At 36.2% G+C, this 20637-nt stretch overlaps 1 protein-coding gene across 1 annotated transcript; it reads left to right on the top strand.

Moving 5' to 3' along the window:
• The first annotated feature begins 842 nt into the window (after nt 1-842).
• On the top strand, nt 843-20370 carry LOC131026725 (uncharacterized). Its single transcript, XM_057956662.1, has 6 exons — nt 843-1199; nt 3281-3413; nt 3622-3725; nt 14921-15092; nt 18716-18856; nt 18978-20370. The coding sequence occupies exons 1-6, from the start codon at nt 1147-1149 to the stop codon at nt 20118-20120; spliced, it is 1746 nt and encodes a 581-aa protein (XP_057812645.1). The 5' UTR covers nt 843-1146; the 3' UTR covers nt 20121-20370.
• The last annotated feature ends 267 nt before the right edge of the window (nt 20371-20637 follow it).

The raw sequence follows: 20637 nt of genomic DNA, 5'->3' as shown, positions 1-20637 counted from the left end.
CTTTGCCCTCCACCAATTGCCATACCCCGTTCGCTTCACTCTTGGTAGGTTTCGCTTTGGGAGGAGAGAATACCGTGAGGCGCATGATAAAAGTCCCAAATGATACAATTTAGATAAAAAATTATGGTTGAGAAAATTTAAAACTAATGGTTTGAACAAAGGATGTAAGCACTACAAGTAAGAAGCCCCACTATTTCTCCAAGGTTCTCCCCTAGGGTAAGGGTACTCCATTTTTAACACACTAGAGACGAACCCATGGGGGTTTGAACCTAGGTTGTAGGCACTACATGCAAGAAGCCCCACCATTTCACCAAAGGGTCTTCCCCTAAATATTCATGTGTTTATATATATATATATATATATATATTATTTTTTATTTATTTTTAATGAAGGTCCAGACCTACGAGCACGACAGCCCAAGGGGTATCCATTCTGCCAAATTCGCCCAAGGCACGATCTCGACCTCATCCCTTAAGATGTCGGAGCCTTGCACTTGGTAAGATTTGATCTCTAATGCGCTGATTTAGAACCATTCAACTTCACCAGTAGACCAAATACTTTTTGATAATTATTACAATACTATAAAGACAAATACACTACATGACACTTTTTTTTTAATTTATAAAACATTTTAATTATTATCCATATAAATAATATTAAAAGATTTTATATGTGTCTACTTCATAAAATTATTACATCATATCTATATTAACATTTTTTATCGATAATCACCATGGCGCAACCAAGTCGCTATTAAAGACATTGACAGCAAGTGCTGGCACACGGCTTTCACCAGATATAATATCTATGTAAGACACAAAAATTACGCACATCAAATCACGCGGAAGGGCAAAGCCTCTTACTTAAAATTCCTTAGCAAGGAAGACAACCTTGTGATAATAATAATAGTAACGGCAGCATTTGAATAGCAGGTATAAGAAGGTCCTTGCATATACCAACTCAACCCTCTCTGTAGATATTTAGAATTGGATCTCCCAAATTCGTCCAGGCGGGGGTCCTAAAATATATGATTTAGGCCATATAATTAGATTATCCAGGTTTAGGGAAATTGTTGGCAGGAAAACAAAACTCATCTTGGAAGGATCCAGCAGATTCATTACACAAAAGAAAGGAGATTGAGTCAAGATGTCAATGATGGATTCATTCTTCAACAGAGGAGGCTTCAAAGGAGCGAGATGGTGAGTAGCATAACCAATCCTAGTCCTAATTGTTTGCTTTTTTGAAAATCTGGATGTTCCTGAACTGGTTCAAGTGCTAATAAGGCCGATGTGCTTATTAGGTCTCTGCCTTTTAGTTTTTATTCCTATTTTGATGTCAATTCCATTGGTGGTCATGAAGACGATCTTATAGACGTAATACCAGTGCCGGTTTTTACTAAGTATCCTGGCAAACTCAGACTTAGATTTGGTTGTTGCTTCCCTTCTGTAATTTCATAGTTGACTAAGCTCTTATTGAGAAAAATATGCATAAAGAACACTCAAGTTGGAGGTTATATGTTGTGTCCATATATTTAATATGCTCAGGATTATATAGAATATAATAATCCGTATATTATATAATTATCCTCAAGGGTGGATTCCAGATACCCCTGTGATAGGACAAACTTTACAATATACTGTAGTCCTTACAGACAGATTCCAGTATATTTCCCAATAGGAGAGGACAAGCATCTACATTGCCTCTCACGATGCTAATAAAATTATTCAAGTCCTAGATGTAGAGTCTGTGATGTAATAACATCGTGGGAGAAGCAAGACTTTTAACCCATAAGCTACTCAGTGATTGACTCATATGGCACCCATTGGGTTTTGAATCCGGGTCATCCTAGCAATTACGTGTCTAAATCGTCACCAGACCACAGCTCAATGGAAACCTTGCAGTTTTTATTTTCAGAATTACTAGTTTACCATAATCCATCATTTTTATTATCTTTAAACTAACAATACAATCTGGCTTCAACCAGAATTTTACATCCTAGACATCGAGAAACCACTTTGTTGTCTATATCCAATATCTGTTGAAAATATCTCATATTCTGTGACAACTATACCTTTACATAAGCTACTCAGTTGATCCGCTCATCTGGCAATCATTGGGTTGTGACCTGGTTCATTCTAGCAATTAACTTCTCTATATTGTCATCAGTCCAGAGCCCAACGGAACCCTACTGGTGTCTATTTCCAGAATTACTAGTTTATCCGAAATCATCATTTTTATTGTCTTTGAACTAAGAATACAATCTGATAACAATTTAGAGTTTTACATCCTAGACATGGACAAAATAATGACAAGCCACTTTGGAGCCTGTAGCCAATATCTGATAACATTATGTCATATTCTGTGACAATACATAATATTGAGTAGTGCGCATGGTTGTCTTTGTTGTGTAGGTTATAGATAACAGGTAGTTCAATATGGTGCAGCCATGTCAGTGATACTGTGTATCCTACTAATTGTATACTTCTTCATGCTTTGGCAAGGAGCTCAGCAACATTTTTGTTGTCTATTTTACATATTGTGATCATGATTTCATTGCAGGAAAGAATTTAAATAATTTTTTTCATCAGCATGACATTTATAATCTTAACTATGAATCTATTGTTTATTGAATGGATTTTTTTGCAGATTATGCCTTTTAAAGGTTGTTAGCATGAGCCCTTGCATTTTAATCATACTAGTGGCAGAAAATATCATATTTTAATATATTGTTGTCCGCAATGAATGCTAACAACACGCTCCAAGAAATACAGAAAATTGATCCAATATACTTGTCCACAATTTTTTGCTATTCATAAGATAAAAAATTCATGGTGCATTAAAATTTGGATCAAGTGATTGTTTTTTTGGCACTATTTGTGAACATTTTTACAGGACACATTATGAGTGGAGGAACACAATTTTGATCTGGTTGTTGGTTTCTATGTACTGGTTATGCTCAAGAAATGGTTGGATATTGTAGTTGTAGCAAGTAAAAATGTTACATGCTTGCAATGTTTTAGTGAATCTCATATCCGTCCAGTGTCTTCTAATGTTTTATTGTAGCATGTGCTATATTCAAGGGCAAATTACTAGAATGAAATTTGCTCATATTAGTCATTTTAAAGGATTAAATGAGATCGGGAAATGTTTAATTTGTTGGTTTCTTTACTTTTTGTTTCAAAAACATGAAATTATGGGGAGCTGGGCTGATGCGGCTTCTGGCAACCTGCTATTTTGGCCATTGGATGTGATTTTAATTAGTGATTCCTTTGGTGAACAGCAAAACTGCTCTGAAGTTGACTATTCCACGTATAAAATTGCTAAGAAATAAGAAGGAGGTCCAGTTGAGGCAGATGCGGAGAGAGATTGCACAGCTTCTTCAGACTGGCCAAGAAGCAACTGCCCGAATTCGGGTATGTGCAAAAGTCTGAGTCACTTGATATTCATTGATGTTCTTATTTCTTTCCAGGAATGGCCAATAATAGCCTACACAAAAGTTTTTGTGACTTAATTGGCAAAGAAAGATAAAGATCTAATTTCAATGAACCTTGGAGTCATTGTTTATTGGATGGAATGCTTTTTCTTCCATGCACTAATATGAACCTTTTTGGATCCTCATAGGTGGAGCATATAACACGTGAGCAGAACATCTTGGCTGCCTATGAAGTTATTGAACTCTTCTGTGAACTTGTGGTTGTTCGCCTCCCTATTATTGAAACCCAGAGGTTAGTCATTCGTACTAAAGCCTGCATACCTGCTCTGTGTGGATGATAACATCTGTTATGTGTGTTAATCTGCTCATAACAAATTTATGTTTTGGTTGACTCTTAGTTGCAAGCATTGCACCACCTTGAGAGTTGGAATGCTTTTGAATTCTTAGGGTCTACTGCTGTATCAGATTTTTGTTTTGGTTGACTCTTACTGCTTTTGTAAAGAGATCTAAATGCTAGCAGTTCTGTTGTATCAGATTTTTCTTGACAATGTAAATGCTCTGGTACTTACATTTTACCACATTAACCCATCTAAGATTATGCATTTATTATTTTTACAATTTATGATACTACTTCTGGAATTTGATTGTGTTGTAGTTTTTGATCAACGTTTCGGATCACACTCTGTGATCCATCATCAGGATGATAGAGAGCTAAGAGAGAAATAATAATGACCCCAATTCTCATCTTATAACAGATGAAGCTTCCTAAAAATAGATTTGAAACTAAGGGTTACTTAATGAGTATCATAAAGTGACAAAACATAATTCTATAAGCTACTTTGTGTAGACATATTAGAGTGATTTTGACCCAATTTACAGTTCTACTTATCACATCATTGGCAGAGCATGGTAAAGGTAATTAAGGTAGGTTTCACCTCACTTCTTCTGTTACTTGGAAATGTATTACAAAAATGATATGTGATAAAAGGCAGTAAAGCATTTGTTAGTCCAGAACTGCCATTGATACGCACATCTGTGTTGCATAGCAAGAAGAGTAATGAAGCAATCTTCTCAACTGCTGTAAAATGTTAGAAGCAAGCCACTGAGAAAGCCTTCTTGTTTAATAATGAGATTGTAAAAATGCTCTTATTAATGGAAGACGGGATCTGGGGGTTTTGTGATTTATGCTTCTGGCATCTACTACAATTCTGATGGTCCAATGAGGTTGTTAAATTGTGTTTGGTGAGCAATGTCATGTAGATCAGGATGTGTCAACAGGATCTAAAATCTTTTTTTTATTGTTTGAAAAGTTGTTAAATCAGAAAGTGCAGTCACCATAGAAGAACAGAGAGGTAAACATATAAATGGGAATGTTTAGATATTCTACAGCTACCATGTAATGTCTCCCATTGTGGGAGTACCTGTTTTTGGCTCAAAAATAATAAATCCAATAATACAATTTATTTGTAAGAGTATTCTTTCACTAAATTACACTAGCAATTTAATTTAGGAAAAGTAATCAATTAACATCAAACAAAATGATAATGAAGATTCCTATTGTAAACATGCACACTATAGCTTATTCCTAATAACCAACCATATTAGAAACTTGAGGGGAAAGCACAATAAGGCGCTGGGAGACTCTTCTCCACAAGTAAGTCCAAGAGTGATGAAAAATCTGAAATGATAATTCATTATTCGGTATTTTACGAAGGAGACAAAGGCTCCTTAAATTGAGATTACAAGAGGATCTTTCCACAATAGAAACGATTGAGAATAGAAGCATGAAAGAAAACATTCTAAATAAGAATTAACTATAGAACGGAAAGATCCTAAACTAACTACTGAATGACCATTATAGAAACATTACAAAATTACTTTAATACCCTCCCTGAATGGTCATTCTACTAACTACCCTACAAAAAACTTGACATAATATGCAAGTCATTTGGCCATAAATGCAAAAAAGGCTGCCCCCTTCTCTTCAAAGTGCTCTGCGACATGAGCGTGCTGAGACTCTCCTTGATTCTGTAGAACTTCTGGAAATGACCAAGATTACCACAATCCTTCAAACCTGATGGTGGGTAATGAAGCCATCAACTTCTCAAAAACTTTGATTTTTGTAGACAAAAAAAACGGCAAAAACTGAAACCACGATTTTGTGAAAAAGTTGGCAAAAACTGTCGTGTGAAAAAATGGTAAAACCCCATGATCACGATTTTTTAGGAAAAAATCATGCAAAACCGTCCTTTATTTTTTTGGAAAAAATCATACAAAATCCTTCCATGATTTTTTGTGCAAAAAATCAGAAAACCCATGAAACACTTTGCACAACAAAACACCAGACATTACGCGGCAACAGAAACACCCACGATTTTTGTATGAAAAACTAGTGCAAAAAACAAACAGAAAAATCACAAGCCTCCTTATAATTGAATCCATCATTAAGTTATGTCTATCTTATAATCAAGTTAATGTTCCTAAACCCTAGTAACAAGATCTATGTTTGCTTATTGCTTCTAACAAGATTTGTTTAATTATGTTGGCAATGGTTATCTAACACGTTTGCAAGACCTCAATTTGGGTGATCTAAGTTGCTACGTGACCCTATTCCATCTCCTACTTCCTTGGAAATTTGATTTTAGGGTAAAATTAGGACTTTATACATAAAAGGACACTACAACCAGCTTTTAGGCATTTCACTAGGTGAGATTCTTGGTGGGATGGCCACTTATGGTGTATCTTTCAAGAAGGATTGGACTACATACCTTTGGTACAAAATCATACAATTATGTTTTTTTTGTAATGTCCCCTATTGGGAAATTCCTATATTTTTCCCTAGAAACATCAAATGAGGAATAAATTATATTAAGGAAGTGCAACTTGCCACTTTAAGTCTTGATTTAGACCTTGCCAACTAGGTTAGTTATCATTACGATTGATGAGGAAACATATAATCAACAATATTATAAAGAGAATCCTAATCATCATTATAAATTACATAATGTGCATGTGGGATTTAATAAGACTTTCCCTAACAACCTATCCCCTATTGAAGTTCCTGTAGCTGCAAGAGAGTCTATCCTGTGTTTCATTCAAGCTTCGAATTCTTATTCACCTATGTTGATTCTATAGACTTGGTGCAAGTCTCGATTTCCTTAAATGAAACTTCTCTTCTTGTATGCGTTTACTCTTTTGCTGCTTCGTGTGTGTTTGGTGCACTGGCAGCCGTTATTGTTCTGAGTGGAATTCGACTGTTATCGCCCTTCTCTTGTGTCGATCATGTAACCGCACTTCTTATCTGTGCGTGGCCTTTGGTATTTCCTTTGTGAGGAGTTATGGCGATTCTTTTGCTCCTTCGTAATATATTATCATTTTCCTGTTGTTGCTATGTTGGAAAATATCAGTCGTATGTGTTTGAGTGGAGTTAGAAAGACAGATACATGTCGTGTATTTCTTAAGGAAGGATTTCATATATTTTGCATCGGTGATTATTGAAGGAAGATTTTCTTTCTGTGAATTATATCTTCTTCAGATTTATTTCCTCCGTTTTATTTTTCTGCATTATCTATGTATGTTCGTTTAATTTATGATGTATGATCTCATCATGTTGAAGAAGGATCATGTGTAGTATGTTTGGTAGAAGTCAATTTTCTTTAGTAGTTATTGGCACATACTGTTGATTATTGAAGTGGAAGCATTGTATCAGATTTGTGCTTAAATAAAATTCAACTTTATTGTAGCTGGGTTTTTTACCCTCAGGTGGAGGTTTTTCCCAAGATAAGATTTTTGTGCTTCTGTTGTTCCTACCGTTAAGTTTCTGTTCTTTATATTTTTATATTCTGGTTCAAATTTAACATGATATCAGAGCGGGTCTAGAAGATTGATCCAGAACTAGAGTCTTGTTTTAAGTACCTTATTTCTTTCAGTTGTTTTTCTAAGTCATTTATTATGGTGAACGGATTGAAAGTAGAAGATAGACTAGCTGTTTCGTCAAATTTCTCTTCTTGGAAATTTAGAATTCTGATTACTCTAGAAGACAATGATCTCCTTGACTATGTCTAGAAAGATGTAGAAGAACCTTCTGTTGATGTAGAGAAAGTTCAATGGAGAAAGAATAAGACCATGGCTAAGAAAGTTTTGATTGATTTTGTTAAGGATCATCTGGTTCCTATCATCTCTAAGTTGGATTCAGCGAAGGAAATGTTTTAGACCCTAAAGGATCTTTATGAATTCAACCACACCAACAAAGCTCTAGCCTTGAGGCATCAATTGCTGCTTGTGAAAATGGCTAGAGGAGAATCTGTTGCTTCTTATTTCATGAAAATTTCAGTGTTAAAAGATCAAAGCTTAGTGCAATTGGAGATACTTTTGCTGATAAAGACTTGGTGATGTTAGCTATGAATGGACTTCCCAACTCTTGGGAATCCTTCATTCAAGGAATTAGTGGAAGAGATGAACTACCTAAGTTTGATAGATTGAGAGCAGATTGCATTCAGGAAGAATGCAAACAAGAAGTTGGAGGCAATGGTCGCAAATCTCATCATGAAGATGATCATGTGCTTGCTGCCTACACATCTAAGGAGAAAGGAAAGAAAGGTAACTTCAAAAGATTTAGAGATAAGAATTTTGAGTCTCCCCCTGATGCCAAGAAAAAGAGGAAGGACCTTTCTAGAATTCAATGCTTCAGATGTGACAAATTTTGTCACTTCGCCAGAGATTGTGTATCAAGGTCAAAGCCTCAAGCAACTGCTGCAAATGTTGAGAATCCTTCTCCTCAAAGAGAGTCAAGTGAAAATTCTGAGGGATTCTTGTTTATTTTTGCACTTTCTAGCAATGTTCCTACTAATAGTGATACTTGGCTAATTGATAGTGGAGCATCTCGTCATATCACTGGTTATCGTGAGCATCTCGCTAACTTGAAAGAAAAAGACTCTCATCTTCAAGTTATTATTGGTGATGATGCATGTTACTCTGTGAAGGGTGTTGGTTCTACTTCTTTTCAGTTGGACTCTTGTATTCCTCTTCATTTAGGTGATGTCCTCTTTGTTCCTGGTATTAAGAGGAATCTGATTTCTATTTCTGTATTAGAAGACAAAGGTTATCATGTTGCCTTTGTTGATGGAAAAGTTCCTGCATGGAAGAAGAACTCAAGTATTCATTCAGCTCGTGTTATTGGTGTTTGTCATGACAGTCTTTACAAGCTTTTAGCTCATCCTATTCAAGCATTAGCTCATGATTCTTCAAGTTCAAGTGAGCTGTGGCATAAAAGATTTGGTCATTTAAATTTCAGAACTTTGTCTTCAATGGAGAAGGTTGTCATTGGTCTTCTGAAGCTGAACCAAAATCATGAAGGTGTCTGCAAGGGGTGTGCTCTAGGTAAGAACATTAAGAGTACCTTTCATAGTAGTGAAAATAGAGCAAAGGATATTATAGAATAATTTATTCTGATTTATGTGGGCCTATGTCAGTTGCTTCCCTTAGTGGTTTTTGGTATTATGTCACCTTCATTGATGATTTTTCTCGTAAGTGTTGGATTTATTTTCTCAAGTCCAAAGAGTTTGATGGAGTGTTGTCTAGATTTAAAGAAATCAAAGCTCTTGTTGAAAATTTATCTAACAAGAAGACTAAAATTCTAATGTCTGACAATGGAGATGAATACGTGTCTGATATTTTTCATAACTTTTGTGTTGAAGCTAGGATTAAGAGGGAGTTTTGTGTCCCTTATAATCCTCAACAAAACGGTGTAGTTGAAAGAAAGAACAAGACAATTGTTGAGGCAGCGAAGGCTATGATTCATTATCAAAGCCTTCAAACATTTCTATGGGCTGAGGCTTGCAGGATAGCAGTTCACATTCAGAATCGTAGTCCTCATCAGATCTTTAGACAACTTGACTCTAGAAGAAGCTTTTACAGGTGTCAAACCAGATGTTAGTTATTTCAGAATCTTTGTGTGAGATTTTGCCAAGATCAAGAGGTAATGGAAAGCACAAATAAGAGAGAACAAAATAGATGATAGAAATAAACTGTATTCTATCAAGATGAAAAATATGATCAACTGGATCATTAAGCATTACATACAATGAATATGAGCTTGCTTATATAGGCAAGGCTATATAGATATGTGAGTACACAAACATGACATGTGGCTCAATAAGAAACAAGGGTAGGTAGGAAATAGGTGTGGGTAGGTAGGAGAAACAATATAATAGTCCACATGAGGTGGATCACCCACTGAATGTGGAGTGTAACAACAAGATCAACACCATAAAAGGTGGAAATGCTCCTACACACACTATCCCAATGTGGCTCATACCCAAACTACTATGAAATGCATTTCCTAAGTAAACTTAAGTAAAGTGTAATAATATCCATGATGAATAATTATTTACACCAACACTTTGGATGCCTTGTTTTTACTCATGTTCCAAAAGAGAAAAGATCTAAATGAGAACCTTTAGGCAAGAAAGGCATCTTTGTTGGTTATAGTGAAGCGTCAAAAGCATATAGAATCTACATTCCAGGCCAAAAACAGATAGAATTCAACAAGGATGTTTCTTTTGATGAAGATGTAGCTTGCAAGAAATCCAAAGAGTCTAACTAGGAATTTGATGAAGATTTTGAGCATCCTCAAGATATAGACACGACTGATTTGAATCCATCTTTAGAGATTCAGAGGGAGAATACAGATTTAGAAGATCGTGCTGATCTAATTGATCCAGTTGACTCTATAGTTACATCAGCAGGTCCCAGTATTAGTTCAGCTAATAAGAAAAGACCTTTGTGGACCAGGCACACTATGGAAGAAGCTGAAAAATATGCAGCACCTCGTGGTACTTTCAGAGAAAGTAAAAGGCCTCATAAGTTTGCTGGTTATGTATCTTTGATGAGTCACATTATAGCAGTGTTCCACGGAAACACATTTCCCCCTCCCAGGCCCAAGTCCCCGTGTTCCCGAAACTTGTCCCCGAAACTTTTTCCCTTTGTCCTCGTCCCCAACGGTCGTGGAACACTGCATTATAGCATCCTAGCCTTCCAGTGTTGAAGAGGCTTTAAATCAGCAAGTGTGGAAGGATGCCATGATGGAGGAGTATCAATCCATTATAAAAAAGGATGTATGGGACATTATTCCAAGGCCTAAAAATAAATTTGTGGTTTCTTCCAAGTGGCTGTTCAAAATCAAACACACAGTTGATGGGAGTATAGAAAAGTATAAGGCCAGATTTGTTGCCAGAGGTTTTTAACAGAAGGAAGCATAGATTACGAAGAAACCTTTGCACCTGTAGCACGTTACACTTCTATCAACCATCATAGCTGTTGCAGCTGTTAAGGGTTGGAAGCTTCATTAGATGGATGTGAAAACAACCTTCTTGAATTGTATAATTGAAGAGGAGGTTTACATTGAGCAGCCAGAGGGCTTTGTTATTCATGATAGAGTCTCACATGTATGCAGGCTGAAAAAGGCCTTATATGGCCTTAAACAAGCTCCTCGTGCTTGGTATGAGAGGATAGATCACTATCTTTTGAGCTTGGGCTTCCTAAAGAATGATGCTGATCCAAATTTATACTTCAAGGAGTTAGCTTCAAAATTTGAAATGCTTTCTTGGTTTGTTGCATCATTTCCTTGGTCTTGAGGTATGGCAAAGTTCAAATGGAATTATATTGAGTCAAGGTAAATATGCTATTGATATTTTGAAGAGTTTTGATATGTTAGAATGTAAATCTATGGCTATGGAAGCAAATCTGAAAAAGTTACATGAGGTTGCAGCTACTTCAGATTTAGTAGATCCTACTATGTACCGGCAATTAATTGGTTCTTTAAATTATTTGGTTAACACATGGCCTGATATATGTTATGTTGTTAACACTTTAAGTCAGTTCATGTGTGAACCAAGACAAATTCACCTTGTGGCAGCCAAACACATACTGAGATATGTTCGTGGTACAGTGGGATATGGTTTAAAATATTCCTCATGTGTAGAGATGAACTTATATGGGTTCTCTGATTCAGATTGGGCAGGTTGTGTGCCTGATAGGAAGAGCACTTCGGGATGTTGTTTCAGCCTAGGTTCAGCTATGATTTTTTGGTGCAGCAGGAAACAATCTTGTGTTGCTCAGAGTACAACTGAAGCAGAATATGTTGCAGCTTGTGTGGTTGCAAGAGAAGTTGTTTGGCTTCGCAAATTGCTTGCAGGATTGTTTGGGCAACCCTTGGAACCTACAATGATTCTTTGTGATAACCAAAGTTGTGTGAAGCTTTCGGTTAATCCAGTTTTTCATGATAGAACCAAACATGTGGAAATAAAGTATCATTACTTGAGAGATATGGTTCAAAGGAAAGAAGTTGAGCTCAAGTACATTTGCACAGAAGAGCAAACAACGGGTATTCTCACCAAGCCGCTTTCGAGAGTGAAGTTCTGTTACTTCCGAGATAAGCTTGGCATTGTGGAGAATGAAGCTCTTGTTGAGAGAGAGTCTCAACTTCATTGATTGTTTGCTTATTGTTAATGAGTTCTTCTTTGCGAGAGAAGTTCGAGGTGAAATCCCTTGTTAACGAGTTGTTCTCTGAGAAAGAAGTTCGAGGTGAAATCCCTTGCTCCACCCTCTAGGAGTAGCTATGGTGGATCCACCCTCTGGGAGTAGCCATGGTGGAAGTCATGTGTGTGACTCCGTGACTTTATTTTCTTTTTGATTCACCCTCTAGGAGTAGCTATGGTGAATATTGTTATGCTGAGATAACAATTTATATTTGAGAAAATCTGCAATGACTTATTGAAGATCTCTCTCTTGTTAAGAGGGAGTGTTGAAGTTCCTGTAGCTGCGAGAGAGTCTATCCTGTGTTTCATTCAAGCTTCGAATTAATTCACCTATGTTGATTCTATAGACTTGGTGCAAGTCTCGATTTCCTTAAATGAAACTTCTCTTCTCGTATGCGTTTACTCTTGGCTGCTTCATGTGTGTTTGGTGCACTGGCAGCCGTTATTGTTCTGATGTGGAATTCTACTGTTATCACCCTTCTCTTGTGTCGGTCATTTAACCGCACTTCATATCTGTGCATGGCCTTTGGTATTTCCTCCGTCAGGAGTTATGGCGATTCTTTTACTCCTTCCTTCGTAATATATTATCATTGTTCCGTTGTTGCTGTGTTGGAAAATATAAGTCGTATGTGTTTGAGTGGAGTTAGAAAGACAGATAAATGTCGCATATTTCTTAAGGAAGGATTTCATATATTTTGCATCGGTGATTATTGAAGGAAGAGTTTCTTTCAATGATTTATATCTTCTTCAGATTTATTTCCACCCGTTCCATTTTTCTGCATTATCTCTGTATGTTCGTTTGATTTATGATGTATGATCTCTTCATGTTGAAGAAGGATCATGTGTTGTATGTTTGGTAGAAGTCAATTTTCTTCAGCAGTTATTGGCACATACTGTTGATTATTGATGTTGATTATTGAAGTGGAAGCATTGTATCAGATTGCTGGTTAAATAAAATTCAACTTTATTGTGGCTGGGTTTTTTACCCTCAGGTGGAGGGTTTTCCCAAGATAAGATTTTTTTGCTTCTGTTGTTCCTACTGTTAAGTTTCTGTTCTTTATATTTTTATATTCTGGTTCAAATTTAACATCCCCATTGTGGAGTTCCTTGGGAAATCATATAAGGTGCCTCGAGCTTATTCCTTTCCATCAAGCCCAAGAGCATGCAATGACACCCGCCATTCGGCTTCCTGGCCCTACCCGGAGTTGGCATACTTGAATGGAACTTATGTGCTACTTGCATCCCTTATTATGTATTCCATTCTACCCTCCATAATGAGACGGTTTGTTGGTTAAAGTATTAAAGAGTCTTTAATATATATATACATAATGGCAAGAATAGCAACATATAAATATATATTAGCTACAATATGTTAACTGATTATCATACCTTCATACTATCAAGTGGAAGACCAGATAACAAGTCAGCAAGAACAGAGTTCTATGCATTATGCATCATACCAAATACTTGAACAGTATATAAGTCTGCTGACTAGTTTTTTTAATTATGAAATGGAAAGTCTCTTCCTTGATCAATTGCCTTATTTCTGTTCTTCGATCTTCCCTTTTGTTCGATCTGGATTGCTTTTATACTAGGATGTCTGGTTCACCTGTGCTAGGCCTTGGTTCCGGTCCAGTTCGACCTGGGTCCTGGTTCGGGGCCGGTTCGATTGTGGGTCCAGACAGGGTCTGTGACCACAGGGCCTAGTTTGAATTGGCCAGACCAAGTTCGAACCCTTCGGACCAAGACGAATTTCGGCAGACCATGAGTGAACCAAGTGAAAAAGTCCGCCAAAAAAGCATTTTTTTTTGCAAATTTAATAGTTTTTTGACATCCACAACCCTAAAAAGTGCTTTTATAATAACTTATGTTGGGATTTATGTCTCACTTGGTGTGCAAATAGATTGTTTTCTCCTTTCACACAAGCAGAATGAATACAAAGAAGGGGATTCAAAGATGTGGGATATGAATGCAGAGCATATGGCCTTGGATGCTTCCACTTCTCAGCTTGTAGTTGCTTCATTGGAGGAGTTGGGCAGTGAGATTGCTATTGGTGCAGCTGATCCCATTGGCCTTGTCAGTATTGGTGAGTCAAATAATGTCGTTGAAGAAGAAGAAGAAGAATAGATTATTTAAACAATTTGAATTAAACTTAGTATAAAGTTTCAATTGTTGCAAGTTGAATTTTGAAACAATGATACTTGAATTTGATATTATCATTTTAATATTTTGATTTTGAACTTGAAGTATATGATGCTATGATTGCAAGTTTATACTTTATGGTGTTTTTGTTGTTTATATGATATTCTGTGACATTCTGATCTTGATTCATGCTTATAGGCTGCATATGTATATATATATTTTTAATGTTTTTGTACTAACGAACCCAAACCCCTTTTCAAATTTTTGCCATACTGGCAAACCGGTTCTTTGAACCTGAACCCAAACCGGCAACCTAGCTTTTATACATGTTCAAAGGATTTGGTTCACGTAGTCATATCTGTTCAAACGCATCTTCTTTCCCAGGAATGCACCACTTGGCGAATCACACTAAATCCCCTTCCTTCCTTATGTTTAATTAATCATGCTCCCATTTATATAATGATGCAGTTTGTCTTAATATGGACGCTGCCTTAAGGGGTTGGCCACTTTAGATAATAATTAATTTTGAGCTTCAGCTTTGTTTTCTAAGATCTTTGATCCTTATCCTTAATTAGTGTTGTTAGCATAATAGGATCGATGTTTGATTGTTGCCTGATCATGCTTGTTTAGGATAGAAAATTATGACGTCTTTTGGGATAAGACAATTTTCTGAATTTATTTAATTAGAGAACAGGGCAGAGTCATTGTGTTATATTAAGGGTCATGACATTTTTATCTGATGTATCTTGTTCTACTTTGTGTGGTTCAAGAATACCTAATCTCACTAAAGATATCTGTTTGCTTTCAGAGAATGCCCATTGGACTTAAAAGAATCTATATCTAGTTTGTGTTTTGCTGCTCCTCGATGTTCAGACTTGCCAGAATTACTACAAGTACAACAAATGTTTGCTGCCAAGTATGGGAGGGAATTTGTCATGGCTGCATCTGAACTCAGGCCTGATTGTGGTGTTAATCGCCAGGTCAGTAAATTTCGAATAATATTTAAGTTGTGCTATCTCCTGCTGTAGAGCATTGAGTTGCCTTTTCAATCTTTACATGTGTTGCTGCAATGTGTATAATTATTAATATGCTTCTATAATTCCCCTAAAGGCTAAAATCCATTCTTTGAACTTCAATCAATCTAAATTTGATGGTAATTGGAATTGTATCAATTATGCTCGAGGAGATTAAAAGGTATGCAGGGTAGAAGTGGAGGTATCTTCTAAGTGTTGTGCCCTCCTTATCCGAGCTTTTAGCTGCTTCTTGATTCTCCAATTTATCTGCTTATTCATAGGGATTTCCAGTGATTGAATATGTTGCATATTCTACCCCTTGCCCCATGCCAGAGCAAGGAATAAAATGTGGTTAAACCTAAATTAATCATTGGGTTACAAAAGAGGTGTCATTTGCAGAACCGTTACTTCTTCCAACAGTTGGTCCTTTCCAACTAATGCAGCCAATCTCAGTTTATATGTCTGCTAATTTTGACATATAAGCCACCCATCATGCAGCTTTGAGTATTTTTTGTGTCTCATTCCCCTATCTCTAGCTACCAGTCCTAATACTCACAACTGCCATTTTACCTGCCTCTGTTCCTCAGTTTCATTCCCATTGTTGTGAAGTTTGGTGTCTCAGAGGCCTCTGCTAGCGCAGTAGACAAAGTCTATCAGGAGCTTGCATAGATTAGGACAAACAATGCAAATCCTCCTCTCAAAGAACCAGAATGAACCCATTGCAAGTGGGCAAAGTGGAACCATCAATGAGCTTACTTTCAGCTTCAATCGAACCAATTGAGTGAAAGCTTTCCTGAATATTTTTTATTTGCTCGTTTTTGGTACAACTACAGCTATTATAATGTCAAGTGTTTTGGTTATAGATAGTATTCTGTATTCTGATGATAAATGTGATGTCACGGTTTTTCTCTGTGCTAGTAGTTGCAGGTGGCTATTTGCTTAGTGTTTTCCTTTGATTTACGCTGCTAATATTTCTGAGGTGTTCTTGTAACTACGTATTTTCCATAATATGATAGATCTATTCCAGGTTTCCTTTTAAAAAAATCAATATTTATATTTAATGACATAATTATACTTTTTTACATCTTTTGGGAGCTCTGTCAGGTATCATTAATTTCAATTGGTATATCCCCTGGACATTGAATTTTATGGGCTTACCTTCTGTCCATCATCATTTTGGGTAATCTTGATTGATAATCTCTTTAGCCATTGAATTTTCTTAAATCCTGGGGCCCAAATTGGCTACCAGCTTAACTTGTATTACTTAGCCATTAATTCTGCATGTTTGTTGACCATATCCTGGCACAAGTGAACATAATATGATCATTCAGGTTCCCAACAAGCCTCCCAGACTAGCTCTCTCCAACGTCAAACTATTTTATTGAACTTAAGATTAAAGAGTGTTTATGCCAAGAGACATTCTACAGTGGCAGCAATGAGTCTTATGTCATGACTGTATGCATTAAAGAAAAAGTACAGCTGACATATTTAAAAGAAACTAGAACTATAGACGACATATATATATAGTTCTTCAAATGAAAATAAAGAGTGTAGAAAAAATAAAATAATTCTTAACTAAACATTAATTCTCTGTGTATGTATATATATATATATAGTTCTTCAAATGAAAATAAACAGTGTAGAAAAAATAAAATAATTCTTAACTAAACATTAATTCTCTGTGTCCATGTATATGTGTGGTAAATGAAATAGCTCCAAAACTTATATTTCTTGGCATTTTTTAAATAGATGTATTTAAGATATCTATAGTAGTCTATTCACACTAAAAACATACAAATGAACATAACAAAAAGGCTATAGCAATCAGTAGACCTATCTGTTCAGACGTTCTTACTAAAATCATCTATTAAGGATAAGTACTTGCAGCTGCCATTTAGAACTTTAGATGTTCTAAGGTGAAGCATCGTACAACAATGGACTTAAAAGAGAGAGAGAGAGAGAGAGAGGATCTTTGAATATTCTCCCTGGCCTCTGTTAAGTAAGATCATGATTGATCTACCTCGTCAACATTAGCTATGCTGCTATACACTCTAAGAAGAATCTCCTAGCTAGGCCTCTAAGCATAATAAAGCGAGAGGTGTCTCTAGTATACACTCAAAAGAACAATAAGTATGGGTAATACATGGATTCATGGACAATAAGTGTTACTAGCAAAGAGTGACCAAACTGTGTAATAATGAAGTAAATGAATTGACATGGCTATTATCAGTAAATAACATATTGAAAGAGAGGGCGAAGAGGTGCTTGCATATGAGGAATTGATTGTACAAAGATATCTCCCTCTGACCAGTGCAACCATGTTGTAAGTTTTGATGGCTATAAGTGAATTATAGAGGGGAAGAATAGCCCTAGGAAATCAGGAAGGTGCATGTGCAAAACTTTCTGAGGTGGTTAACAGTACTCTTCTACTATACAACTTCAAGTCATGTGCTGTGAACAAGAATCCTTAAATGAAAGTCTCTTTGTTCTCCTGGTGAACTCACCAAGTTATTTTGAAGAGATACTGTAAATGTGCTAGAAGAACGTATTAGTATTTGGTGATCTTGTTTGAAATGACTTGCTAGATTTGTTATTTGATCTAAGGCCAGATTTCCAGTTAGAACAATGCCATCAGCTGATACTGAACTTGTTTTCTTGATTTAGTGCAAAACAGCAAAAGAACAGGTTCAGCTGGGTGAATTTGTCCTGGAACTTTTACATGATGATTGAGTATGGATTTGTCTCTACCAATAATTGTTGTGCATAGTTTTTGGTTTTAACCATGTAAGATTTTTATGTCAACATTTCGGATCAAACTACTTGATCCATTATCACGAAGAGAGCAAGACAAGAGAAGATAAATGATCCAGCATCTACCAATTATTGTGTAACAAACACAATGCCTGCAAAAGTTTGTAGATCTTTTCTGGACCCACAAGATAATGGGGATGCTTGAATAGGTGAATTTATGGATAGGGATGTTACTAAGCAGCCATAAACAACAATCCGTGCTTTATATGCTTCACTTTGCATTGAGGTTGTTTCCAGAAACTATTACACAAAATTTGAAAGAAACATATAAATTTCTGCAAGTGACTAAAAGTAGGTCGATGGGAATCGTGAGTACATGCAATTACCACAGGAAAGTACTAGGTTTAAAAGAATCCTAGGAATCGAAAAATTGATAGATTGAAACTAATTGCAAAAACAATGAAATTTTTTAGGAGAAGTTTATTGTAGAATCTATGAATAAGGGGAAGAGGCTTTCTAAAGTTGCAGTATAACACTTCAGATGCTGTTGAATTAAAAATGTGATTCTACTTTATACTGAGGGCTCTGAGACAGTACCATTTTTTCTGCTATCGCTACCATTGCTTAAGATATTTAATTATGTAAACGGTCATAGTCGTCCTCAGGGAAGTGGATGCAAACTCCTTCGAATATCTCATCGATATTTATCAAGTCCTTGAGTGAGTGCATATCTTGCATTTAATTTTTTGCATTACTGAAATAAAAATTAGGATTCTTTTGTGATTTGTGTACTGCAAATAAAAATAATACATGATGATGTGCTGTATATTACCCTGCAGATTATCGAAAAGCTTTCAGTACGTGCTCCTCCTGCTGAAGTGAAATTGAAGTTAATGAAGGAAATAGCTGAAGAACATGAAGTTGACTGGGACTCATCTAACACAGAAGCTGAATTCTTCAAGTTGCATGAAGATTTGCTTGTAAGATTTGATTATAGAAAGTCTGATAGAAAATTTAAAATAATGTATATTTATTATCATTCTGATTTATGTATATTATCATACTTTTAAATTTCTGAACCCAATGGTTTTCTTTTAATAGGATGGACCCACTCATTTTCTTAGTGGGTCAAAAATGCCACTCCCAGATGAAAAGGATCAATCTCAGTTATCAGTTAAACATACAAGCAAGGGTTCCAACTCAGAGACAGCTACTGACGATTCAGATCTTCCAGAAGTTACTACCCAAGCAGTTGCAGGGAGCACAGAAGCAGAACTAGCTGGAGAAACATCGCCTTCCATGGAATCCTCTCCTATGCCTACTGAATTAGAAGAATCTGTTAACAGGGGTAGCAATGACTCTGTTGTGCACTTATCACCCCTTGGATCAGATGTTCCAGTTGTGAATATAGAATCTCCAGTTGGATCACCTACAGCTTTCAATACGTCTGAAGGCTCATTCAAGCAGAAGCAGTTTGTGCCATTTATCTCTTCACCTCCCCCTACTAAATTTCCGGAGAAGTCAGTGATGAGTAGAGAGCCAGACTCAAGAGCAATAAGTGAAGGCAACATGGACTTGCAAGATGTTTTGGCAGCCGCACAAGCAGCTGCAGAATCTGCGGATCGTGCAGCAGCAGCTGCTCGTGCTGCAGCTGACCTAGCAAAGGTTAAGATTTCTGAGTTGAGTGCAAGATCAGGTTCTAGAAGTTTCAGAAGGGATGATAACGATCATATTCTAGCAGATGACAGCAAAGAGACTGTTTATTCTGGCAAGCAAAGCCTGCCACTAGACACTCAATCTGAGCAGATTTCAGAAACCGAACAACGAGAAACTGATATTTTTGATCTGAATTTAGAAAGATCTGAAAATAGAGGAGAAAGTGAGTTGGATGCATTTCATCTAATTCACAATAACAGCAACACCATTCAGGCCGATAATATTTCTCCACCTCCAAGTCATCCTGAACCAAATATGGGCGTCAGCCCAAAACCATCAGGCAAGCCACTTTATGACTCCCCTAGTCAGATTCCATCTCCAATTCATGAAACTACACTTGACCAGCATTCAACTCACCAGCCTCAAAGATGGAATTCTATGGAGGATGACTATTACTATTCGTACCCAAGTGTATTTGATTCTCAAAACTCTTTTTCTGAGCGGGCTGAACCACAGACCTTAGACAAATCCACAAGTGATACAATATCAACCACTCATAAGGATCATCAACATTCATTTCACTATTAGGTGGAAATATGTTGAGGATTAAAAGATCATAATGCATTATTTGCTGGTCGCAAGTTTATAAATGTGTTTGAAATTACATAGTGGTCTTTGTATTACATTGTTCTCTTCACCAGAGAACCATGTGTAGAAAAGTATATTTGTAGAATTATATGTTTTTGTAATGAAACTATTATGCAAAAACAAAAATATTTAGTAAATTTTGGAAGATTTATCCCAGTTAATAACAGGATTATCTGTATTTATAGTTTTATATCATGCTGATTTTCATTGAGTATGTAATTATATTTTGAACTGGCTACTCATGCTTATGGCTGTTTGAGACCGAACTTGGAAAGGATCTTGATATTTGTGAGGTTTATTTGGGATTGATATGAATGTTGCGTAACATTGTATTAAACAATTATTGTCATTTGATTTTAGCATGGATGTATATAGGGTTATTACGTAATTGAATGTTATCTGGTACATATCGCTAATTTATATTGTGCATGTCACGTTTTTTAAAATCCTTAATTTA

The sequence above is a fragment of the Cryptomeria japonica genome, chromosome 10 (genome assembly GCF_030272615.1).
Source record: "Cryptomeria japonica chromosome 10, Sugi_1.0, whole genome shotgun sequence".
Classification (NCBI taxonomy): domain Eukaryota; kingdom Viridiplantae; phylum Streptophyta; class Pinopsida; order Cupressales; family Cupressaceae; genus Cryptomeria; species Cryptomeria japonica.
The sequence above is the reverse complement of the archived record's forward strand: the minus strand, read 5'-3'. Positions and strand labels throughout refer to the sequence as shown.

Coding starts and splice junctions, on each gene's coding strand:
- LOC131026725 (XM_057956662.1), top strand. CDS start 1,147: ATGTCAATGATGGATTCATTCTTCAACAGAGGAGGCTTCAAAGGAGCG. Junction 1,200..3,280: donor GGCTTCAAAGGAGCGAGATG/GTGAGTAGCATA, acceptor TTTGGTGAACAG/CAAAACTGCTCTGAAGTTGA. Junction 15,093..18,715: donor ATTGTGGTGTTAATCGCCAG/GTCAGTAAATTT, acceptor ATTACCCTGCAG/ATTATCGAAAAGCTTTCAGT.